The 26,563-nt window shown below is 46.2% G+C and overlaps 1 protein-coding gene across 2 annotated transcripts in view; it reads right to left on the minus strand.

Annotated features, from left to right (window-relative positions):
* Positions 1–498: 498 nt before the first annotated feature.
* Positions 499–26,563, minus strand: part of PUM2 (pumilio RNA binding family member 2) — a 48,061-nt gene continuing 21,996 nt past the window's right edge. The window contains exons 2-22 of one of the 2 annotated variants that reach the window (XM_069728140.1): positions 25,094–25,412; positions 23,089–23,157; positions 22,764–22,869; positions 20,906–21,093; positions 20,591–20,763; positions 20,200–20,470; positions 19,726–19,828; positions 18,249–18,371; positions 16,585–16,742; positions 15,946–16,075; positions 15,715–15,861; positions 14,935–15,222; positions 13,108–13,344; positions 12,012–12,279; positions 11,630–11,759; positions 11,243–11,371; positions 9,035–9,172; positions 8,820–8,945; positions 7,283–7,404; positions 6,773–6,965; positions 499–1,554 (exon numbers count right to left, since the gene is read on the minus strand). In XM_069728140.1, the coding sequence (XP_069584241.1) occupies positions 1,423–1,554; positions 6,773–6,965; positions 7,283–7,404; positions 8,820–8,945; positions 9,035–9,172; positions 11,243–11,371; positions 11,630–11,759; positions 12,012–12,279; positions 13,108–13,344; positions 14,935–15,222; positions 15,715–15,861; positions 15,946–16,075; positions 16,585–16,742; positions 18,249–18,371; positions 19,726–19,828; positions 20,200–20,470; positions 20,591–20,763; positions 20,906–21,093; positions 22,764–22,869; positions 23,089–23,157; positions 25,094–25,399 (3,537 nt within the window). In that variant the 5' untranslated portion in view covers positions 25,400–25,412 and the 3' untranslated portion in view covers positions 499–1,422. The remainder of the gene's footprint in view (positions 1,555–6,772; positions 6,966–7,282; positions 7,405–8,819; positions 8,946–9,034; positions 9,173–11,242; positions 11,372–11,629; positions 11,760–12,011; positions 12,280–13,107; positions 13,345–14,934; positions 15,223–15,714; positions 15,862–15,945; positions 16,076–16,584; positions 16,743–18,248; positions 18,372–19,725; positions 19,829–20,199; positions 20,471–20,590; positions 20,764–20,905; positions 21,094–22,763; positions 22,870–23,088; positions 23,158–25,093; positions 25,413–26,563) is intronic. The other variant, XM_069728141.1, reaches the window with a different exon arrangement.

Here is a 26,563-nt window from a genome sequence, read left to right on the forward strand (position 1 = left end):
ACGTGCATCCGGAACCTACACACAATCACCCATAGGAAGGCAGCCTAAAAATGAATAAAGTGAGGTCGCCCGGGTCAGACGGACGCAGCTGAGGTAGAGTTAAACTTAATCCGAAACGTGTGGTCTAAATCACAGATTGACCCCGTAAAGGGTAGAAACGCTCTTGATCGGGCTGTATGGTTTTGGGTTAGGCCCTTTAATATTGTGCCTCCTTCCTCCAGGAGTAGCGACCGTCATAGCAGGAAATGAGCAATTACATGGAGACCAAGATGAAAGGTTCCGTACAGTCCTCCGATAACAACGCCGCTTAGTCTCAGCAATCTACAGACAGAACACGGCTACCAACATAACGCTTTGGCTACGTCGTTGGTCCCTAGGCTGCCATCTTATGAACACAGTCTTGGCTTAATGAGGACCCATCACCTCTCCTGTGTTACAACACACTTGTGTTCCTCATTAAATTAGTTTTGTTGTTTTTTTTAGCATCTTCTCTTTTTTGGGGGGATTTTACCATTGTTCCCGTTATTCTTCCAGGAAATGTATGAATAAATTAATTGAGTGTTATCGCTGCACACTTACATGCAGTTATTATTCCTTTTGAAACACATGAATAAATTTAATGAGTAAATGCACAATGTTTAAATACAGGGGCAAATCAGGAGAGCTGGTGGGGTCTCTGCACATATAGGGGACCTTGACTGCATGTAGGTTACCTTTTTTTTTTTTTTTTTTTTAGGGGTTGTCTTGAATCAACCAGAAAGTGGCCAAAGTGGGGGAAGAAAAAAAAATGCCGCCAGCAGTATCACCCTGGTATGACCACATGACAAGATTGCAGCAAGTAAATAGAGAACGGCAGGGCACGCCGAAGATGTAACAGGTAAGATATACTTTTAAATAGCCACTTTTTGATTGATTATGTACAATCCCTTTAAACATCGACTCTTTATGTGCCTACGCACCTGTGGAAACAAACTTGGAAAAGTAGTTTGAGAAAAAAAATAATATATATGTTTAAAAGAAATAAATTTATGTCACAAAAATAAGATTAGACCCCTATTTACAGATTAACCCACCGAGCTGATGGGAGACTGACCCGACCGGCAAACCAGCATTATTAAAATACTGTACTTTCCCTTTAAAAACTACCACTTTTTACAGGAACTTTACAAGGTAAAAATTTACAAAATATGTGACAGCTTGATACAATTACATCATTTACAGGCTCTGGTTTTGTGCCGGTGAGGCGGTTGGATAAGTCTCCCACAGTAGCTGGGGGGACGCCCCAAATGTACAAGGAGGGAGGACAATAAATAGTGTGGTACACGTCGGCTGAGGTGACAGGAAGCGAGGTGGGAGGGTCGGGAAGGCCTTCGTTCATGGCAGGTGTAATGTGAGGACACTTTTCTCAATTCCTGGCTTTGCCTAGAGCATGCCGTTCGATGGTCCAACCATTGGCCCAAGATCGCTGCTAGTCTTCATGTAGTATTTCTCCAGCTTGGCCAGTATGTGTTTCCCATAGGTGTACTTTCGCAATGTTGTGATGTGCGGTCGGATCTAAGAGAGGAAAATAACAAAACAGGTTATTTCTAGCAGAGGTTGAGGCTTTTATAATTCTACATATTGGCAAGTGCTGACCACAATATTCCATTTCATTTAATTCTCTGATGCATTTAACCATAATCCAAGGGATGTCCAAAAATTATCCAAAATGGTAGCTAGAGGCGTAAAATGACGAAAATAACAATATACGGCAAGTAACAAACAAACACTTTATTAAACAAAAGCAGACTGACAACATTAAAAATGTAGGGTCAGCCCAAATTGAGGCAATCACCCACCTGCTCTGCGGAGACCAAACAGCAAAGCAATGGGATCTTCAATAGTGTATTAACACCAGTCAGCACATGATACCATGACAGATAAAACTAACGCGTCCACACACCAGATACAGAGAAGAGGTCCCTAGACACCCACCTGCAGACACTGGACTGAACCAGGTTAGTTTCACATAGGAGGAAGACACAGGGCAACTACACCCAACTGCAGATACTGGACTGAACCAGGTTAGTGTCACATAGGAGGAAGACACAGGGCAACTACACCCAACTGCAGATACTGGACTGAACCAGGTTAGTGTCACATAGGAGGAAGACACAGGTCAACTACACCACCTGCAGACACTGGACTGAACCAGGTTAGTGTCACCTAGGAGGAAGACACAGGTCAACTACACCCACCTGCAGATACTGGACCGAACAAAGTTAGTGTCACATAGGAGGAAGACGCAGGGCAACTAAACCCACCTGCAGACACTGGACTGAACCAGGTTAGTGTCACCTAGGAGGAAGACACAGGTCAACTACACCACCTGCAGATACTGGACTGAACCAGGTTAGTTTCACATAGGAGGAAGACACAGGGCAACTACACCCAACTGCAGATACTGGACTGAACCAGGTTAGTGTCACATAGGAGGAAGACACAGGGCAACTACACCCAACTGAAGATACTGGACTGAACCAGGTTAGTGTCACATAGGAGGAAGACACAGGTCAACTACACCACCTGCAGATACTGGACTGAACCAGGTTAGTTTCACATAGGAGGAAGACACAGGGCAACTACACCCACCCAACTGCAGATACTGGACTGAACCAGGTTAGTTTCACATAGGAGGAAGACACAGGTCAACTACACCACCTGCAGATACTGGACTGAACCAGGTTAGTGTCACATAGGAGGAAGACACAGGTCAACTACACCACCAGCAGATACTGGACTGAACCAGGTTAATTAGTGTCATGTAGGAGGAAGACACAGGTCAACTACACCCAACTGCAGGTACTGCACTGAACTAGGTTAGTCTCACATAGGAGGAAGACACAGGTCAACTACACCACCTGCAGATACTGGACTGAACCAGGTTAGTGCCAACTAGGAGGCAGACACAGGGCAACTACACCCACCTGCAGATCCTGGACTGAACGAGGCTAGTCTCACATAGGAGGAAGACACAGGTCAACTACACCCACCTGCAGATCCTGGACTGAACGAGGTTAGTCTCACATAGGAGGAAGACACAGGTCAACTACACCCACCTGCAGATCCTGGACTGAACGAGGTTAAGGCCCCGTCACACATAGCGAGATCGCTAGCGAGATCGCTGCTGAGTCACAAGTTTTGTGACGCAACAGCGATCTCAGTAGCGATCTCGCTATGTGTGACACGTAGCAGCGATCAGGCCCCTGCTGTGAGATCGCTGGTCGTGTCGGAATGGCCTGGGCCATTTTTTGATCGTTGAGGTCCCGCTGACATCGCTGAATCGGCGTGTGTGACGCCGATTCAGCGATGTCTTCGCTGGTAACCAGGGTAAATATCGGGTAACTAAGCGCAGGGCCGCGCTTAGTAACCCGATGTTTACCCTGGTTACCATCCTAAAAGTAAAAAAACAAACGCTACATACTTACCTATCGCTGTCTGTCCTCGGCGCTCTGCTTCTCTGGTCTGGCTGTGAGCGCCAGTCAGCCGGAAAGCAGAGCGGTGACGTCACCTCTCTGCTTTCCGGCTGCCTGCCGCTCACAGCCAGACCAGAGAAGCAGAGCACCGAGGACAGAGCGATAGGTAAGTATGTAGCGTTTGTTTTTTTTTTACTTTAACGATGGTAACCAGGGTAAACATCGGGTTACTAAGCGCGGCCCTGCGCTTAGTTACCCGATGTTTACCCTGGTTACCGGGGACCTCGGGATCGTTGGTCGCTGGAGAGCGGTCTGTGTGACAGCTCTCCAGCGACCAAACAGCGACGCTGCAGCGATCCGGATCGTTGTCGGTATCGCTGCAGCGTCACTATGTGTGACGGGGCCTTAAGTCTCACATAGGAGGAAGACACAGGTCAACTACACCCACCTGCAGATCCTGGACTGAATGAGGTTAGTCTCACATAGGAGGAAGACACAGGTCAACTACACCACCTGCAGATACTGGACTGAACCAGGTTAGTTTCACATAGGAGGAAGACACAGGGCAACTACACCCACCCAACTGCAGATACTGGACTAAACCTGGTTAGTCTCACATAGGAGGAAGACACAGGGCAACTACACCCAACTGCAGATACTGGACTGAACCAGGTTAATTAGTGTCATGTAGGAAGAAGACACAGGTCAACTACACCCAACTGCAGGTACTGCACTGAACTAGGTTAGTCTCACATAGGAGGAAGACACAGGTCAACTACACCACCTGCAGATACTGGACTGAACCAGGTTAGTCTCACATAGGAGGAAGACACAGGGCAACTACACCACCTGTAGATACTGGACTGAACCAGGTGTCACCTAGGAGGAAGACACAGGGCAACTACACCACCTGCAGATACTGGACTGAACCAGGTTAGTGCCAACTAGGAGGCAGACACAGGGCAACTACACCCACCTGCAGATCCTGGACTGAACGAGGTTAGTCTCACATAGGAGGAAGACACAGGTCAACTACACCCACCAGCAGATCCTGGACTGAACTAGGTTAGTCTCACATAGGAGGAAGAGACAGGTCAACTACACCCACCTGCAGATACTGGACTGAATGTGGTTAGTCTCACATAGGAGAAAGACACAGGTCAACTACACCCACCTGCAGAGACTGAACGAGGTTAGTCTCACATAGGAGGAAGACACAGGTCAACTACACCCACCTGCAGATCCTGGACTGAACGAGGTTAGTCTCACATAGGAGGAAGACACAGGTCAACTACACCCACCTGCAGATCCTGGACTGAACGAGGTTAGTCTCACATAGGAGGAAGACACAGGTCAACTACACCCACCAGCAGATACTGGACTAAACCTGGTTAGTCTCACATAGGAGGAAGACACAGGTCAACTACACCCACCTGCAGATACTGAACTGAATGAGGTTAGTCTCAACATAGGAGGAAGACACAGGTCAACTACACCCACCTGCAGATACTGGACTGAACGAGGTTAGTCTCACATAGGAGGAAGACACAGGTCAACTACACCCAACTGCAGATACTGGACTGAACCAGGTTAGGGTCACGTTGGAGGCAGACAAGTTTGATGACCACACCTGTTTTTCACTTTGTTTTATTTATTTTTTGTTTTACATCTTTTTTGTCTTCTCCTTTAGGTTGGACAACAGTGGATTAGCCTCTGTCACCTCATTATAAACTGAGAAGAAAGTACTGAACAGGTCAAATTGTATCCCTTTTGGTCTGGATGGCAGTGCCTCAATCACGAATGTAGCCGTGTTCAGGTGATAAGGCGAACAATCCTTGTCTCCTTCCTGTCCATCACAGCAAAGAGCGAATACAGATCTAAAGGTTCCAGTGAAGATGGCTCCAAAACCCCCAGGAAATGGCCTCTTCAGGATAGACGAATATGTTCCCTGTGCTCCAGCATGCTAACAGCTCCCACATAGTGTTGGCCTCTTTCTCCAGTGCACTCTTTACAGGTCTAGCACTTTTTGCGCACCAACACTCCCCGTCAGGCGCAACCTGTAGCGCTTCCGGATCTCACAAGGGGCTAGGACAGAATGGAGTGGCCAGCTTGTACTGCGGCCTAACCGGCTCCCAGCAAGCAATGCCACCAAGCCAATCAACCTTACACACTTATGGCTCTGCCCCACTTCCATTTATTTCAGCCGATTTGCTTCATTTGGGTGATTCTGGCGCATTATCCTGGTCTCACATACTAACCCATCTGATTACATGGTAACTGAACTACCCAAGGTGTCCCAGTCTTTAGTTATAGTCCTAGAAAGTCTGCTGATCTCTACCGCCCCTGGTAATCTGCCCACATACCAGGGAAAGTCACACCAAGCAAATATAGACCTCACAACCAGGTGACTACCGTATATGAACTAGTATATTCAGACGATACTCTGACTCCATCCAGAGTGGGTCAATCCATCAGTAGATACCACCCTATAGTTTGTATCACACAAGTGAACTAGACAGCGCTCTGACCACTTTTCACGGCGAGTGAAACCAACGCACTAAGACCTTAGTATGACATTTTTAGCAAATGGATTAAAGGTCTCAAAACAATACTCGGGCCACTTCCCAAAGTAGTCAAATTATCTAGCAGCGCTCCCTCCTTATCACGTATTGCACATGTCGATATCACAGGTTTCTGACCACCTAACTGGTTCAGTATGATGTCTGCTGGGGAAGCGCCAACTTCTGTCATTCTTATTCAGCCTCCAAGCAGCTGCAGCATACCTCATGGCTCCCTCCACCAATGAAGGTTACGAGAAGCAGAGCACCAAAAATCTCCTTTTTACCCGTCATGGTATTGTGCATCGGCCTGGGGCATATACCGTATGTGATTGAAGATCCCATCATTGTGCTTTTGTGTTGTTACAGGTGAGCAAATAAATTGGAGTAAAATGGAGTTCTGCTTGAATGATACAAAAAGCCACATTTGCCAAAATGTAAATACTCAATGACGGGAAACGTGACGCTAAGAGGAGAATTAGGATTTTTTTTTTATTTTGTTGCATGTCTTACAAATATTATGATCTGGGGTCTCGAGAGGGACATTAAATTAATGGAGATTAACTTCTCCTGCAGGAGATCACTGACCACGGCAAACTCATACTGTCTACACCATGGCCAATGCTTGTGGATTTTACAACCCCTGCCCCAGTTATGGTAACGGGAAGTGAAAAGACTGGCGTGGAGCACCAGATCAGCTAAGCAATGTCACTCATTTTAGGTCACTTGTGCCCTTTAGACCTCTTTTACTGCCTTTACCTTATGCATGACGATTTTGCGCTGAGCGGGCTCTGCCATGTCAATCATTTTCTGTACCACGTAGTTTGCGTACTGGTCCTTCATCATGGTGTATAAGGCACTGTGAGGACCATCGTTCTGGCAGCAAACTTCATCAATCAGCAGTGCTCTCTCTGCCCGGGACGAGTGAGTGACACATTTCTCTACGACATTACTGAGAAGAGATGGAGAAAACGTCGAGAAGACAATAAGATTACAGAAGATAAAAAGGGGGAAAAACGGAAACTGGGATCCAAACAATTCAAAAAGGTTCTCAATTTAAAGGGAAATGAGCAGAAACCTAGATGTGAGTAGAGGTCAAGTCACCCACTGTTCTAATGATCACGAGATTACTCTTCTCATACTCTCCCAATCTATACAGCAAAGCTGACAACGGAGCTACAGAACACAGGATGTTTTAACACATTTCTAGATGGCTGTGAAGAAAGTCCAACAAATACAAAAAGTAAAATTCTCTTTCTGAATTGTTACCTGGCAAACTTGTGCTGGCTCAGCGCCAGGACTTTTCCTCTGATCTCAGACACAATCTTGCTCTTGTCCTCTGATCGGCCATGTTCCAGTACGTGCTGGATGACATAGTTTCCATACTGGTCCTACAATACAAGACAGATTTACAATGTGGTCAGCAGTGAATTCATCAATGGATCCTACAGGGCAGAGGACTGCATAGTACTGGTGAGAAAGACCAGTGCTCTACAAATGGTTGAGGGGCTTTAATTTTGCCAAATCTAGAAAACCAAAGAACAGAAAGTGATGGGCCAGATACTTAAAGTATTGGAGACAGTAGTGATCCAACCAGAAATGCCAAACGTTACAATGGGGATACATTATATGTAAAGGCAGATCCTTTGTGCATAAAGAGTGGAATAAATACATTGTTAAATCTTTTCGTTTCTGAATGAGGCCTCTTTCACACTTCGATTTTTGAGAATGCAGGATCCTGCATTTTCTCAGACTTGTTTTAGCGACGGATTGTGATGGATGGCCATCCGTTTCATCCGTTGTGCACTGCATCCTGCATAAAAAAAAACGGTCCGTCGGGCAGAGACAACGTTCAGAGGAACGTTTTTTCTTCACGTTGGAAAATCGGTCGCTGCCTGTGAAAAGCAGGAATCCAGCGACGGGTCCCGCCTTTTCAAACTGAGCATGCCTGGAAGGATTTCCCGTCAGGGAAATTCTCTCTCGCTCGCTTTCTCTTTTTACTATTGATGCTGCCTATGCAGCATCAATAGTAACAAGATATAATGTTAAAAATAATAATAAAAAAAACCCAAAAAAATATTCTCACCTACCAACACCCGCGCAGCATCAGCTGGCGCTCCTAGTAATACATTGCGAAATCGAAACTTCTCGCAATGTATTACTAGGAACGCCAGCTGCCGGGAGCATCGCTGCGCGGGACGTCGGTAGGTGAGAATGTTGCGTTTTGTTTTTTTTTTTAAAACCTGGTTTGTGTTGTGTATGCGTTTTCGCAGCAGAAAACCGCTGCGAAGATGCATACACAACAAATGCACATAGCCTCGACGGGTACGTCAGAAAGACGGGCCCAGTGGACACATTTTCCACAAACTGCACAGGATCCGTCATTTCAGCGTCTTGACAGATCCTGTGCAGATTTGGAAAACGGAAGTGTGAAAGAAGCCTTACAGACCATAGTATTCTCCAGAGCTGCGCTCGACTCTGCAGGCTAAATAGGTCACACCAATCAGCAACCCCTGGCTCAATGTCTGAATAAAAGACAGGGCTGTGGAGTTGGAGTCGTGGCGTCTGAGTCCGGGCCCATTTTGGTGGAGTTGGTGTCATGGAAATTAAGGAATGGGAGTCGGAGATTTGGCTTACCGACTCCATAGCCCTGCCAAAAGATCCAGCTGACTTGGTTTGGGGGTATCTACATGGGATCTGCCATAATGGCGGCACTCGTGTGTTCTTCTTGATGTCAAAGAAAAATTGTAAACTAGAGGCTCCGAGCAAAAGAGCCTTATATAAGATGCAGAGATATGAGCGCTACCTGCACCAGCTGTTCTGTGCTCTGGTGTAGCTCCTCCAGGATGGGCATGGTCTGCTCGACGGTGCAGTGCTCCAGGATGCGCTGTATCACTCGGCAGCCATAGGGGTGAGTGGAGAGAACGTACACCTGGGGGGAAAGGGAAGAGGAAAAATAATAAAGGTTCTCCATTTCTAATGCCCTTGACATTTGGGGTGATGGGCAGAGATACTACCCACCTGTCCTTTGAAGGCATCGATAATGAACTGGAGGGCCTGCGGCTGGACACATTCAATACATTTCTGGACCACGTGGTTTCCGTTCTGATCCTTCACGCACTTTAGGACATGTCCGTCCAGCTCCTTCACCATCTCGCTCTGCAAGAGGCAGACACATTACATAAAATCGTGACATAAATACTGAATTAGGGGGCTCTCACACGGTCTTCCAGTTTGCGGAAGGGTTTACAGTGGGGCAAAAAAAGTATTTAGTCAGTCAGCAATAGTGCAAGTTCCACCACTTAAAAAGATGAGAGGCGTCTGTAATTTACATCATAGGTAGACCTCAACTATGGGAGACAAACTGAGAAAAAAAAATCCAGAAAATCACATTGTCTGTTTTTTTATCATTTTATTTGCATATTATGGTGGAAAATAAGTGTTTGGTCAGAAACAAAATTTCATCTCAATACTTTGTAATATATCCTTTGTTGGCAATGACAGAGGTCAAACGTTTTCTGTAAGTCTTCACAAGGTTGCCACACACTGTTGTTGGTATGTTGGCCCATTCCTCCATGCAGATCTCCTCTAGAGCAGTGATGTTTTTGGCTTTTCGCTTGGCAACACGGACTTTCAACTCCCTCCAAAGGTTTTCTATAGGGTTGAGATCTGGAGACTGGCTAGGCCACTCCATGACCTTGAAATGCTTCTTACGAAGCCACTCCTTCGTTGCCCTGGCGGTGTGCTTTGGATCATTGTCATGTTGAAAGACCCAGCCACGTTTCATCTTCAATGCCCTTGCTGATGGAAGGAGGTTTGCACTCAAAATCTCACGATACATGGTCCCATTCATTCTTTCATGTACCCGGATCAGTCGTCCTGGCCCCTTTGCAGAGAAACAGCCCCAAAGCATGATGTTTCCACCACCATGCTTTACAGTAGGTATGGTGTTTGATGGATGCAACTCAGTATTCTTTTTCCTCCAAACACGACAAGTTGTGTTTTTACCAAACAGTTCCAGTTTGGTTTCATCAGACCATAGGACATTCTCCCAAAACTCCTCTGGATCATCCAAATGCTCTCTAGCAAACTTCAGACGGGCCCGGACATGTACTGGCTTAAGCAGTGGCAGTCTGGCACTGCAGGATCTGAGTCCATGGTGGCGTAGTGTGTTACTTATGGTAGGCCTTGTTACATTGGTCCCAGCTCTCTGCAGTTCATTCACTAGGTCCCCCCGCGTGGTTCTGGGATTTTTGCTCACCGTTCTTGTGATCATTCTGACCCCACGGGGTGGGATTTTGCGTGGAGCCCCACATCGAGGGAGATTATCAGTGGTCTTGTATGTCTTCCATTTTCTAATTATTGCTCCCACTGTTGATTTCTTCACTCCAAGCTGGTTGGCTATTGCAGATTCAGTCTTCCCAGCCTGGTGCAGGGCTACAATTTTGTTTCTGGTGTCCTTTGACAGCTCTTTGGTCTTCACCATAGTGGAGTTTGGAGTCAGACTGTTTGAGGGTGTGCACAAGTGTCTTTTTATACTGATAACAAGTTTAAACAGGTGCCATTACTACAGGTAATGAGTGGAGGAAAGAGGAGACTCTTAAAGAAGAAGTTACAGGTCTGTGAGAGCCAGAAATCTTGATTGTTTGTTTCTGACCAAATACTTATTTTCCACCAGAATATGCAAATAAATTGTTAAAAAAAACAGACAATGTGATTTTCTGGATTTTTTTTTCTCAGTTTGTCTCCCATAGTTGAGGTCTACCTATGATGTAAATTACAGACGCCTCTCATCTTTTTAAGTGGTGGAACTTGCACTATTGCTGACTGACTAAATACTTTTTTGCCCCACTGTATGTCCAAACCTCCCGCAAAACGGGATTCAGACATATGCACCGACAGGGGCCATAGATTATTATGGTGGCGGCAGAGGGAGCGTGCGTTCTGTTGTGCATCATTTTCGAGAATAGAAAACTGCTGGAGGTGGACAATCAAGACAGTCTACTATGTCACAGGCAGATGGAAACTATAATGACCTGCTGTCCCCCTGCTGGAACGTGTTAAATGCCGCTGTCAAGAGATTGACATAGAGATTTAACAGGTAAACAGCCAGGGAATGAGCTCTGCTCCATCCGCAGCCGTTAGCGACACATGATGGCTGATTAAATCAACCATCATGTGCCACGAAAATACTAGGATACCTTCAAATCGTGTATCAACCTCACTTACCTGCTGATCTGGAGATATGGATTCTAGGGCTTTCTGAATAACCCGACAACCGTACATCTGTAAAGCCAACGGGAGAACATGTCCACGTATACGTGTTGCCAATGCCAGTTTCTGATCCATACTGCCAAACTGCAAAAAAACAAACAAACACTGTCAAGAGAACTGAATAATAAAAAAAAAGTGAAAGCCAATATGGCTGACAACAGTAGTTGCTTGTAGGCTCCTTCCCTTCTCAAACTGAAGGGGAGCCACCAACAGAGAAAGACGCCACTGCGGAGCTCTACGACCGTGTGCTAGAAGGACACCATTGTTGCCAATGATAAGTCTTTGTATTAAACCTGCATTTTATTCCCACAACTAAGTATGACAGTGAATGAAGTCACCAACCTCAAAAAATTTCTGAATAACATAATTCCCAAAGACGTCGGTCATCAGCTGGTAGGCGGCTTGAAGGATCTCGCTGAAAACCACTTGTCGCTCTGCTGGGGTGGCCCGTTCTAGCTTCTGCTGGATGAACCTGGCGGACAAGTAGGCGGAGAGGACTTTAAAGTAGAATATATATTTTCATCCCCAACTAAAAGAAAAACAGGAGTTCGTGTTTAACTCCGGCCACAAGGGAAACCATGGAGCCAAGGGGAACCCACGATCGGTGGGGGTCCCAGAGGTGGGAGACCTTTAAGTCATACTGTACAGTTATGCCATGGTTGTATACCTCTTTAGGACTGCTGCCCATGGGGTAAGGGACAGCGGAGGTAATGTCATCTCCTACCTGGATCCATGCTGGTCTTGGGAGAACTCAACAATGTGACCGATGAGATCCCTGAGCTGCAAGTTTGGGAAGCGGTTGTTGCGGAAGTCTTCCAGTAGTCGGCTGCGTCCGGAGGGCATTATGTCCGATCTGTTGTATCGCAGGCGGGAAGGTGGGAAGAGCTGGCTGCTGGAACTGAAGAAACTGGATCCACTGGCAGCGCTGCGATACTTGGCCTCTGCTCCGGGGGCGGCGGAGATATACCGCCCGCTGCCATTTGTCAGGCCTCCTGTATAAAACAATAAATAAAGAAAGTCTGCATTAATAGAGACCATGTTTTGATGAATATTTTACAAATCCATCCACTACCCCAGAGCGTCGGGCTCAGTGCAGGCCGTCGGCACATAGCGGTCACATATCAGACAGAGGACCCGTCGTGTGCACCCCGCTTATACTCTGTGAAGTTTGGGGCAGGAAAAGTCTCCATAGTCTCCTACTCATCAGATAAGAATGGAAAAGGTCCGTTGTGACCTCCGTCTAGCTCGTACCGGTTGGGTGACTGGGCCGGCACAATACGAGACAGTATATAAAACCTACTTTTTGTGATACTTCTGGGAATGCAGCGCTGAAGAATAGGTTGGCGCTATATGCCAAAGCATCATGGCTTCTGGCTGTAAACCGAGGCCATGACACAGAGGGTATCAGAGCGGTAAGAGGTTATCCATGACAACAACATTAATGGAGGTCTCCTCTAGGCAACCCCCCTCCCCCCACCACTAGTGATCAGCCGTACCAAGGGGCATAAATCAGACTGAGCATAAATGAGGAGTAACACCAATGTCTGGCACTACGAGAGATAAAGGACCTGTCCCAATATTAAAAGTTAGGGGCTGTTATACAACACTGGGACACAAAACCAATCCCAATCGAGCCATTCATTGTCTATGGGACTGCCGGCTCTCGAACAATCCCATAGACAATTCGGGATTCCTACGACTCCTTTATGTAACATAGAACCGTATACACAGACTGTGAATTTAGCAGTAAGCGACAGTAAGACTGGACGTCAGCACATTCATAGCAACCACATAACAGCACAGACACCTGTTTTCTTTACCTAAATGCAAACTGGATGACGATCCATGTGATGGGAGTGACGGCGGTGGTGTTAGCGAGTGCCCGGGCGTTTGGCTTGGCAGAGGCATGCCTAAGGGGCTCGGAGATGAGGAGAATCCCAGGCTATTGTAAAAGGGCTGCCCTATGGGTGCCAGGCTGCTGCCAGACCTTTTGTACAAATCAGAACTAGCGGACAGAGAATCTCTCCTGGAGCCACTGCCACCAGCCGAATTCCCAACTGGGTGAAATAAAAAAAAAAATATATGAGAAAATAAAACAGAAATTAGACAATTGACAACTGGACGGTTCATGGAGGAATATCCCAGAGCGCCATCTGCAAAACAAGCAACAGAAATGAAATCCTACACAAAGAGCAAAGTTCCTTAAAGAGGGCCTGTCACCAGGTCAAACGTGCCAAGTTTCTTTTCTTTATTCCCACTGTGTTTTTTTTTAGATTTTTTTTTTCAAATCCACCATTCGGATCCAGAGATATGGGCTCTTCTATGCTCTCAGGATCCTCAGGGGCGTGTCTTTAGGCTGCTCCTCCCTCTTGTAAGAACACAAAAACCAGCACTAAATAAAAAAAGGCCTTTATCTCTGGAACCGTATGGCAGATTGTAAAAAAACAAAACATAACAATACCCAGGGGATCAGTAAAAATAAAAGGAGAACAAAAACTAGACACTTTTCACCAAGCGATACGCCCTCTCTAAGGCTAGGAGAACATTCAGCCAGAGCTTCAAAAGGTCCAATATCACAGTATGCCGATACTACAATGCAGCATGATGAGTGTTGTGACCTGCGACAAGAAAGTCGCTTGAAAAGCCCTGTCTAAACGGAGGGGATGTCGAGCATGCGCACCTCTGCTTAACTCATTGCTAATAGCAGGACATTGTGCGGAATGGACAGTGTTCAGTCTGACCATACGACGAGCATACAGCTCACAGCTTTCTCCGACAGTCCTATATACAATGAATAAAAAGGAGATTGAGCATGCGCACCGCCCCTTTATTCAAGAAGGGGTTCTGTTCCGGGGATGCAGGACCTCAATCTCAGGACACTGGGGGCCACAGCGATCAGCAAATTATCCCTTAAATCAATAGATTTTAGGAATAAGGCCAGGGTTACACTAGCGAGTTCAATGTGAGAAACTCGCGAGAGTCTCCAGCATCAATACGCGGGACCGGAGAGTGCGGCTGCATAGAAACAGAATGCTCCAGTCCCGGCAGCAGTGACGGGTATTGATGCGAGACTCGTGCAAGTTTCTCGCATTGCACTCGCTTGAGTGACCCCGGCCTTAACCTTTTGCTTGCAGGGATCAGAGTATATATTTTTTTTTAACCCAGGAAGCAGAAGCAGGGCAACGCAATACTACCGAATCCTGCCACTGATGTCACTGTTGCATTGGTGCAAATTAAAAGGCAGAAAATCTCTGAAATTATTTTTATTTGCTTCCTAAAGCAATACAGCAAAAATGCAGAGGATGGTTATCAGTCAATGAAAAGCATAATTGGGGATGCATAAAGCAAGATACAATGGCAAATCTAAGAGCCAATTACAACCACTAAAAGCAGGAGGCCATTGCGTGCAGTCATACTGAGCCAGCAGGTGGCAGCAGCGTCTTCAGGTCAGTACCAACCAGCAGAAATAGGAATGCAGCTCTGAGGGTAAATTAAAGTTCTCCAAGGAAAGTTCTCCCAAGAAATAAAAGGGTTGATTTGGGGGCGACAGAACACACATGTAACAGCAACGTATAGACACAGGAGCATTTTTAGAAATATAAATTTTTTTTTTTTTTTAAAGTTAGGTTTTGCAGTGTTAAACTTACCCGATGATCCAAAGCCCCCAAATGCCGAGCCGATGGCTGCACCCAGAGAGTTGCTGCTGCCAAACCCCAGCGATGTGTTTCCGGGTTGACATGGCCCGTGTGAGAAGAGAGAGCTGCTCTGGGAGCTGTTGGTCAGGGAGTTGTTCCCATAGAACGAGCTGGAATGGAGGTTGGTGTTCGGCTGGGACTGCTGCTGCTGCGGCTGCTGCTGCTGAGGGGCCAGATGGCGGAAGATGCCATTTGTCGCTGCGGTCAGATTGTTGGCGCCGCTGGCAGATACCGCAGCAGCTGTCAGGAGAAAAAAAAAAAAAAAAAAGGTAAATTCAGGACTTTTTTTGCAGCACGCTACTAAATGTCCATTTTTTAACCAGGAGGATATAGTACAACAGGTATAAAAAATGCAAAGCTTGGATTTTGTTCTACATTTGGTTCCCACATAGACAAAACGGGGCTGACTTTGCTTTACGGAGCCAGAATAGTGCATGAAATTAAAGAATATCTTCCAAAAAAATTATCTGTAATGTATATTGACAAGAGGTGAGGGTTCGAGACTCAACTTCGATGCAAGGGGTCCGCAGTGAAGTTGTTCTGTGGGAACATACCCTAGAGAAGAAAAATCGCAAAACGGGACATGCCAGATTTAAGGATTCCCATCGCTTGTCTGACTCCGCAGCATGAACGACATTTGTGCGAACGCGATCCACTGTTGTATGCATTGTGAGGATCTGATGCATTTCCACTACCTTCCTACATTTCGAGGAGGTAACATTACCCACGTACCGGCTTGTGCTGCTGCGGCGGGGCTGATGAGGACCGGGGTGGATGCCACGAGCCGCACTTGGGCAGCCAGCCCCGCTCTCGCTCCAGGACCGACCACCAGGGCGCCGCTCTGATCGTAGTAGGCAGTGGGAGCAAGAACTTGGTAGCCTGGAACAGCAAAAAAGGAAGAGGTTTCACCACTGCGCTACAAGCACTGGAGGCCACGTCCTGGATAAAACTTCTCCTTCCTACCCGACATGCTGGTCGCCAGCCCCTGTCCAAACGCCAGGGCAGAATTTGCGGCTGCGAGAGAGTCCGTCTGTTGTCCCTGCTGTCCTTGGTTGGGAGTGAGTGGGCGCTGATTGGCAGCAGCTCGCATGACCTGAAAGACGGACATTACAATTAGACGGGATGGTCTGATATACAAACGCGAGACTGAATCTGAACATTCATTATTATATTCGGAGTTAAAGGGATGCAGCAAGAACACAAAAACATGGCTGCTTTCTCAACAGCAGCGCCACTACTGGGTGGTGTGTGGTATTGCAGAACAGCCCCGACACAGGAGACTGACCTGCTGTATAATGTATCATCGCAGTGCTAATTAGGCCACAAGTGCAATTAAGGAGTCTAAACATTATTTCCAATTGCTCATTGATGCTTGAAAACGGGGCCCTAAAAATCCCAGCCACAATGGAGCAGTGCGACCAATCCATACATGTCTACGGGGTCCCGGAGACACCGTCCATCATCAGTGCCCCATAGTCATGTATGGGCAGTGGTCGAACCACGACCTATGTAAAGAATTACTGTAATCTTGGGAATAACCCGTTACGGGAAGGCCGTATCCATGACCGCATTTACTTAGATTGACCTGTAATGGTTCGTTACCTGTTGCTGACCCTGATTTGCTTGTGTCGCCACCTGCTGGTTGTTACTGTTGGCGGCGGAGGCGGCAGCAGCAGCGGCTGCTGCTTGCTGCTGAAACAATCCGGCTGGATACACTCCCCAGGGTACCCCGTAATACTGGGGTGGTACGACCGCGGGTCCTGAGAAGGGGAGACATAACGCTGCATCAGTCATCATTAAAAGGAGTATTCCCATCTCCAAGATCCTATCCCAATATGTCGTAGGTGCCATCATAATAATATTAGCAAATACTTTCAATTAAAAATGCTGTACAGTTCTTCTGATTCGCATTGCAGGATCATAGGTATCCATAGTTATGACCACTGATATAGTGCCAGTAAGTTAGCTAGTTGTCGTAACCATGGTTACCTAAGGTCCTGCAATGCCTGCACATGAGGAAAGACATAGCGAATCAGGAGAACTATACTACATTTCTAATTCTAGTTATTTGCTATTATTATTATATCTACTACATATTGGGATAGGATCTTGGAGATGGGAATACCCCTTTAAGTAAGGATTGACAATAGTGTTACAGGACGGCCTCCTAACCCATTCACAACATATGACGTATACTTATGTCGTGTCTCTGCCTTTCATGCGGGCTCCGGGGCTGAGCCTTCGTCTTTCCCCGCACATGACAGCTGATATATTCGGCCATTATATGCCTTTAACAGCCTGGATCGGAGCTCCAACAGTGGCTGTTAACCAGACCCCAGTGCCCATCACTGTGAACATCGGCTTTTGGCCGGCTTTCATAGATGATGATTTTTGCTATACATAGCAGTGCTGAAGTTCTGTTATGTACAAAACACAAGTGATCGAAGTTTCAAGTCCCCTGAGGGGACTATTAAGTAAAGTTTAAAAAAAAAAAGTTAAAATCCACACTTTTGCTTTATTGAATTTTTGGTATTCAGAAATGTCCAATCAAAAAATAAAAAATTATTCCTATCAGTAAATGGCGCAACGAGGAAGAAAAAAAAAAAAAAGATGCAACACCAGAATTAAGTTTTTTTTTTTCTGGGCCGCGGAAACTCTGCAATAAAATGCAATAACAGATTATCCAAACATTGCATCCACCCCAAAATGGTATCAATAAAACCGTCAGATCAAGCCGCAGAACATAAGCCCTCACCCAATCCCAGATCCTGAAAAAATGGAGACGTTACGGGTCTTGGGAAAATGGCGACTTTTTCCCACACAAATTTCGGAATTTTTTTTTTTTTTCACCACTTATACAACAAAACAAAAAAACCTAGACATGATTGGCATCTGCGTACTCGCAATGACCTGGAGAATCATAATGGCAGGTCAGTTTTACCATAAAGTGAAAACGGCAACAACAAAAGAAAAAAAACTATTGGGGGAATAGCAGTTTTTGCAATTTCAACGCACTTGTAATTTTTTTTTCCCGTTTTTCCAGTACACTATATGGTAATATCAATGGTGTCATTCAAAAGGACAACTCATCCTGCAAGAAAACAAGCCCTCATACGGGCATATCAATGGAAAAATAAAAAAAATCATGGCTTTGGGGAAAAAAAGGGAGGAAAAAAATGAAAAATGGCCATGGCATGAAGCGGTTAATAAAGGATTAGTCAGTGCACGCTGCTGACTAATGCGATACCCAACGTGCAGGTACATACCTAAGGTGGCAGCAGCTGCGAGACCGGCAGCGGTGTATGGATCGGTGCCAGGGTGAGCGGTGCTAATGATGTAAGGGTTTGGCACAAAGGCAGCGGGAGCCAGGCCGGCGGAGAACACACCTGCTGGAGGACAAAGAAACCTTTATGAAAGCGATGGAGCACGAGCGAGTGACGGCCAGAGGTGCGTCAGTACAGAAAGCAAAGAACACAGTAATCATCCAGAAACCTCTGCGCTCTTACATCACGGGTATAAATGCATATGGAAAAGTTACAAAGATGGGGGTCCGACTGCCAGTGGTGGGGTCCACAGGAGCTAGGCCTGACCTCCACGTGTATTTCGACAGTATTATGTCCGACAACAATGACCAAGTAGTGTGATCTGTGTACTGGTCAGGCGTCTATAACCAGATAAGGCGTCACATGCAAATTTTTTTTTTTTTCATCCAGAACCTGGATGGGTTCAGTAACTGAGGCATAGACAATCCCCTAGGAACTAATGGGATCAGTTCCTGCATAAGGATTTCTATATCTATCTATATATGGAACCAAACTCATTCAGACGTCCAATTTTGGCAGCGTGATTCTGACACATCGCAGTCGCACCTTGTGATCGTCTATGGGGCCATTCACATATCTGTCATACGGAATTGTAAAACTGAAATGGCAGAGGTCTGTCTGAAAGTGATCTAAGGGTCACACTAAAATTGGCAATGCAAGTCACTGGGTCCATGAACAAAGAAAAAAAAAAATAAAAAATACTGCGCTCAGATAATATTCAGTGCAGTCCCATTAGCATAGACTGTCAGAAAGGTAAAAAAAAAAAAATTATTGTGTTTTTTTGTTTTTTTTAATTTCCTTATTTACGAGAAAATCTGACCCTACTCTGATCAGTGCGATTTTCTATATAAACAGAGGTGTGACTGTAGCCTTAAGAAGAATACTTACAGCCGAGTACAGCTTCATCCTATGTGCACACGGGAGTCATTTTGCAGAATAAATGCCAAGTTTATAAAGGAGGATTTTTGCTCAGTTTTCCATTAAAAATCTGTGTGCACCTATGGCCCAAACGGTGGTGAAGACCCTCTTCAATGTGGCCATCAATATGAATCATGGCAGTTAGCTGAGAAATCATACTGCAGAGCCTCTCCTCCACAGGGGTCCGTTTTGGGGCATCGTTAGGACCCGGACGCCATCTAGAGCCAATTTGCTAAAGGGGTTGTCCGGATATATAGCATTGATGACCTGCCCTGGGATGCTCAGCTGCACACTGAAGAGAGCCGAATTGTGCCTCTTGATGCAAGGTTTACATCCAGCCGGAGGTAATGACAGCGAGTGTCGCGCCCGGATCCTGACGACGGCTCAGTAATACAATATGCCAGAACAGCCCCTCTAGGGAACAGCTTACGCCTTACAGTGGCCTAGATGTGTGGAGTAACCTATGTCCACAGTATTTATACAGTAGGAAGAGACTACGTACCGATGTGAGGCTGCTGCGCTGCCGCCAGTGCATATTGTTGTTGCTGCTGTTGCTGGGCTGCATTTAATTGCTGAACTGTTAATGCGTTAGGCCTCTGGAAGAGCTACGGGAGGGGAAATAAATCATTTGACACAATTAAGACATGGTCGGTGCAATAGTTCTGCATTGTAATAACGTTAATAAGCCTAGACAAAAAACAAAACCTATTTAAAGGGATTTTCTGGTTTTGAAACACATATGCCCCCCTCCCCCCCAAATCCAGAGCAGTGTCTCCTCCACTGCTGCTGATAATATTGTCTGCAGCGCCGACGTCATGTCAATAGCAAATCAGTGACCTCAGCATCTCGCTGAGCCCAATTATTGGCTGCAGTGCCATTGACGTGATGTCATGGATGCAGACAAGTACAAAGTCTCAGTGCTGGACCTAGGGAGAGGGAGGAAAGCACCCAATATTTACAGAGCTGGAAAACCAACCTGCTGCTGGGTGTTGTAGTCAAACAGCCCCACGCCACCTCCTGCGGAGTCCATCGGTAGCGGGTTCCCGGGGTAGTCGAACTGCAGCGAATCCAGACCAACATGTTCTATGCCATCCAGGTTCTGTCCTTCCGGACCCCCAAACTCATCTGTGAGGGGCTTGTTGACCATCTGATTGGACAGCTGCCCTAACCCCTCAGTCACGTTTTGGTTCTGGCCTATTCTATCGGCTATTTCTGTCGGAGAAGCTTGCCGACTTCCTGGAGTGCGGCTGTGGGGGGAATACACAAAATAATAAATGATCAGAAACAACATATGCGCACATCCGTGATATCAGACTGTCACGGCTCCATGTTTTCTAGCCATTCACTAACACAAAGTCGTCACTTACTTAAATTCCTTGCAGTCGGCATCAATCCCGTTGGGAAGTCCTCGGCCATTTAATTTAGAGACTTCGTCGACGTCGGCGGACATCAAATCACGTTTCTTTTCTTCGTCAAATGGAGAGGTTTTGCTTTTTTGCTCTGCCTTCTCTGATCCGTCCAAATCGCAATCTCTTACCCCCTGTATATAAAAGCGGAGATCGTGCTGATAAATGTCCGAAGGGGAAGACATGTCTCAGCACCCAGACCCCTCACTGATGGAAACCTCCGACAGATCAATACTTAGGTGCCAGCACCTCCAGGCCCCTGCAGCGCACACTCACGTAGGATCCTTTCCGGAATCTTGGGTCGAGTTTATCGGCAGGTGATGAGCTCAGGACATATTCCACCATGCTCACTCCTAACCCGCCGCTTTCTGAGCGCGGAGACAGCACGGAGTTGGCGTCATGATTTCCCTGAAAGCCGTGTCCGGGTCTTCTCTGCACCATGATGGGCTGCGACATGGAATGGTCTACGAGAGAACAGTTTGTAAAAACATTGAAAATTTAAAAGAACGCAAAGAAGATTTCTTCCAAGAGGAAAAGTAGACACCTAATAAGTTATAAGGGCAGATTTACCGACTTTGGTTATCCAGAATTCTGCCTGAAATTAAGTGGGTTTTAGGACTGTCCAGCCTAAGTTTACACTGCCTAAAAAATATTAGTAAAATCAACCCCAATGTGCGACACTTTAATGAGCCTTGCCCCGTGACTTGGGGTAGTTTGATAAACTCAAATCTTTTCCGAAAGAAAAATATATATATATTTATTTTCAGGTCGCCTCCTTTACTTTCTGGGAACCTCCTTTATTATTTAGTTTCAGGGTGCCCCTCCTCAGTGCACAGGAGATTGGTTGGCAAAGTGAGACCCCCTTCTACTGGGATATAGGGGGTACAATTGCTACTAATGGAGGGCACCAAGCTAGAGCATGGAGACTTATAGGGTTAGATTATGCTGCTCTAGGGGCTATCATTTATTTAGGGGTCTGGCGAGGGAAGAACTGATAGGAAACCAGACACCATGACCATAAAGAGAGTAGTGATGGTGGTGGCAGCAAGTAATGCCCCCACACTAGGCTGACAGGTCTCTATTTTGCTAAGGACGGGTCACATTAAAAGGTGTAGTTCTTCAATTATTAATATAAGAGTGGTGGGGTCCAAGACCCAGCACCACCACTAATGAGCACTTAATAGCTTTGGTGGCACCCGGATATATCGATAGGATCTTGTTTGCAGTACCTGGCAGCGGCCACTGGTCTGAAGGAGCCCTGCTGAGGCGATCAATGGAGATGTGGTTGTTTGACCCCCACAGTCCATCCATGGGATTGGACATTAATGCATAAAAGCAATAAACAACCCCTTAAAATAATTATTTTTTTCTTAGTTATTTTTTTTCAGCATGGAACATTATGAATGCTTCTAATTAACTTACATGGGACGATTTGGCTTCTTTCCGGTTAGGAATATCATCAGAGTGGTCTCCAAACCCCGAGTTCCCTCTAGTCTTGTACAACATCCGCACTGCCTCCCCGGCAAGGTAACACTGTCTCCTATATTCTGGCATCGAACTAGGAGTGAGACGCTGGTACCACAGGAACACTGAGTAAAATGGAAGATATGCTCCTCTTTGGCAGCTACAATGGAGACTCTCACTGCCAGAAAGCAGGAGACGGTGTTACCTTGCTGGGGAGGAAGAGGCCGGACACCAATTATATAAACAAGGAGTATGGATGTTACACAAAGCACGGATTTTGGAGGTCTTGCTAATCAGGAAACCTGTCAAATGGCCTACTAAGGTCAAATACAAAGCATAACTTTACAGACTGGACATAATAATAAATAAAATTGCATTAGGCTTGTCCTTAATGCAGAATACTACTTCCTGTGTCGGCAAGTCATCGATGCTGTGTGAAGGGGGTTGGCTGGCATCAATAACCAAGTCAGTCCCCCTTCACACACATAGAAACGATGACTTGCTGACCCAAGAAACTCTTCACAAACCTAAGGTGAAGTGTTCTGGAACCAGTATCTTGGGACCTGCCAAATATCTGACAAAAATGGGGGTACATTTGTAAATCCAAACATATTAGTAAGATGTATGCATTTATACAAAGTTTTTATCAATTTTGCATTAAAACACTTACGAGATGCGCCCCACGTACTCTCCCGCCATTCGTCTGGAAGGAACATCCCTTTCTGTCCATCTTTGGCTGGGTCTTCAGGCTCCCAAAACTTTTTGGCAGGCAGAAGCTTTAATAAAAAGAGAGATGAGACTGACAACCATGAATAGCACAAACAAGACCGTCATGACAGGGCAAATGAGTATCTTGGCATTTTTTAGAGAAAGGTTTATTCTGACTCTGCTGCATTTGTGTATACCCAATAAAACAAGAGGGTGCGAACACTTTCTGAGTGGTACCTGCAAACACACAAGAAACAAGACCGGAGAAGATGGAGCACAGTCCTTACCTCTCCCATTCCTCGAGATTCTAACGCCAGCGCCTGGAAGTCGTGATTCGTGTCGTCTGCAGACCTCACCTAGAGGCGAAAAACACGGCTGTAACCATCCAGACCCAATATCCTCACCCAACCCGGCAAAGTGAGCACAGGAGAGGCGGCAGGCAGCAGGGACCGCCCGGGGCCGGAGACCTGGGAGGTTCACTTTGCTGTACCATTTTGTTTTTGTTATGAACAGGGGGTTTTACGTGACACCGGAGGTAAAGAAGGGAATTTTGAGCGTTTGTTTACATGTTTCCCAATACATGAGTGAAACCACAAAGGGATGTCAGAAGCAAATACGAGAGGTGGAGGTGCGAAACGTGAAAGTATCAAGAACTTTCATTTAAAGGGGTCCTCCTGTCTTCGGATGTGCCGATCAGTGGGAGGGTTGAGGCCCTGTTGGGATTTTCTATGAACAGAGCGCCAGCTGCCATTGCAGGTACATTAACTTCCGCCCACATATTACTGCATTTAACAACAAGTGTTTGTAAGAACTTGTTCCCAACTACCCACCCAGGAAACATGGCGGCAGACCAGACGGTGCACGCGTGCGTCCTTGTTGACCCCAGGTGCCATGTAATAATTTAACAGGAGAGATGAGCCCATCGATTCACAGGATCTAGGTCTGGCCCAGTATCCCATGGCTCTGCAACCCTGACAATTCCCAACATCTTCTGATGGGTAGACCTAGCCCAACATCATGTCTGCTCGCATTATGCTTATGTTTTTACTATGTCTGTGTAATCATTAGTACAGACCATCTATTTTCTATATTTTGCCTCTGGAAATTGAAAAAAATAGTAAAAAACCCGTCCCTCCATCATAGCAATTTATGGGCATCTCAGTGGTCAGACGCCTTCTATTGCCCCACAGAAAACCATAACCGCAGTCGTCATCGAATTTTTATATGCGTTTTCTCACACCAGTAGTAACAGGGACTGATGGCAATCTCTAGAAGGACATATCCGGGGTCCCAATATTTATGTGCCATCGCACGTAGAAGTGGATGAAACACATCCCAAGCAGAACTGAAAATTCGCTAGTGCTGGGAACTTTGGGAGACCCCCTACAATGTCACCATTAAACCCCTTATTGACATCGGGCCAGGTGTGTGCAGCCTGGGGTTCTGTACTTTCCCATATACATGTAAGGACCCCCCTGACCATCACCACCTTTGTTGGGACACCCCATTCCAAAATCAAAGATGCCAACCCTAAATTTCAATCTTTTTATGCTTTGTTATTTTTTCTTCTTCCAAAGCCCTCCATTCAAATCACTGTATGAGGGATTGTTTTTTCGCAGGACAAGTTGTACTTTTGTAGGCCAATGTTTACAATCCAATGCTCCCTGGGAAAAAGATGAGAACTCGCCGTCATCCAGAAGTGGCCTCTCGTACCCTCTATCGGATGATCCTGTAAGACAATGTCCCACCACGTGATTCTGGACAGGGGCGCCCGAGCTGAAGTGACGCTACAACCCCCATCAGTCGCAGTACCGGCCTTTGGTATATAGTGGGTACCATTTTTCCTTCTACAGACCACCAGGAGACTAGATACGCCAGGCAATGAGCTCTGGGAAAGTGCGTGCAGATTATCGCTCCTCCTGGAATATCTTGTGAACGGTAAACAGGAAGTTTGTGGAGAAAACATGAGTCAATGGGGTTGGACACTGACATTTGAGGTAGACAAATGTCTAATGATACATCAGAAACAGGGTCTTAAAGGGGATGTCCAGTACTCTGCTATTGGGCAGGTCATCGATATCCTTCAGTTGGCGTCTGACACTCGGCCCTCCCACGATCCGCAGAATAGAAGAGGAGCAGTCATGTTCGACGGTGGCCACTACACAGCAAATGAAGCGGAGCTGATCGGTGGGGGTGAATAAGTGTCAGCCCCCACTCCACTTATACTAAAGGAACTCTCTCGTCAGTGGAAAAACCACCCAATATGACAAAGACGTAAGTAACCAAACTTACCGAAGCCTCCACGCTATCTCCTGTCGGCCAGCGGTGTTTGTTTGTGTAGCCGTTCACCTGTTCTCCGGCTTGCCTCTGGAAGAAATATCCCACCGTGGCATCGTCCTGAGAGCGGCCGCTCAGAGGCATCGGGGGACCGGCTGCCCCAGGAGGAAGGGCATGTGGGTGATTTCCAATGGGCCCCGACCTTGCTCCTCCAGAGGAGATCCCGACCCCCAGCGCCTCCGGCCCATTGCTTGCATGCATTATTCCTCGGGTCTCTTGCCAAGCCACTTCATTCATGCCTGCGGCGCATGGGATGTTCATTCCACATAGGCACCTACAGGAACAAAGGGAGAAAAATTATTAATTAATTAGAGGACGGGTAGTTTATGAAAAAAAAATACCAATATTACAAGAAACAATGCTTCAATTCTATCTCGATCTTCCCATAAAGTAGTAATGAAGGAGAGATATTCCCCCAAAATACCCACTATGCCCCATCCTGGGGAGTGATGTGCACTGAAACCACCTCTATAATGGGAAATGGCTGCTGCCATCAACGCAAACGGCCGATTTTAGTTTAACGGGTTATGTCCCATGTTCAGCGATGGATAGACATTGTAAAAACAAGCCCTTTTGCAATTTACCACTTACTAAAATTCTCATCCGTTCTTCAGATATAAACACTTTTTTTTTTAAATTGTTTGAAGCTCGTTGCCAAGGTGTCATGATCCCAATGGCAGGGGATCACAAAAGGACAAGCACAAAAACAAAACAAGCTCTAGGGTGATGGAAACTGAGCTGACCGCGCTCCTGAACCTAACCACACAACTAACAGTAGCCGGGGAACGTGCCTACGATGATCCTAGACGTCTCGCTCCAGCCGAAGGACTAACTTCCCCTATTAGAAGAAACACAGACCTCTCTTGCCTCCAGAGAAACACCCCACAGAAATAGCAGCCCCCCACATGTAATGACGGTGAAATGAGAGGAAAGCACATACGTAGTTATGAAAACAGATTCAGCAAAATGAGGCCCGCTAAAGCTAGATAGCAGAGGATACAAAAGTGAACTGCGCGGTCAGCGAAAAACCCTACAAAAAACCATCCTGAAATTACTTGAACTCATGTGCCAACTCATGGAACATGAGGAGTAATATCAGCCCACTAGAGCAACCAGCAAAAAGGAATCACATATCTGCAAGCTGGACTAAGACAAAAATTAAGCAAAACGTGGAACAGGAAAATCAAAAACTTAGCTTGTCCTGAAGATTACAGAAGCGGGAAGCAGAGGTAAAAAGACACACTGATTACATTGATAGCCGGCGAGGAAATGACAAGAAAGCCAGGTTAAATAGGAAACTCCCATATCCTGATAGAACAGGTGGACACCAGAGACCGCAGAAAACACAAGTCACCCAGTACCATCTGTAACCACCAGAGGGAGCCCAAAAACAGAATCCACAACACAAGGAGACCGACCACCGCT

This window comes from Ranitomeya imitator, chromosome 5 (genome assembly GCF_032444005.1).
Source record: "Ranitomeya imitator isolate aRanImi1 chromosome 5, aRanImi1.pri, whole genome shotgun sequence".
Classification (NCBI taxonomy): Eukaryota; Metazoa; Chordata; class Amphibia; order Anura; family Dendrobatidae; genus Ranitomeya; species Ranitomeya imitator.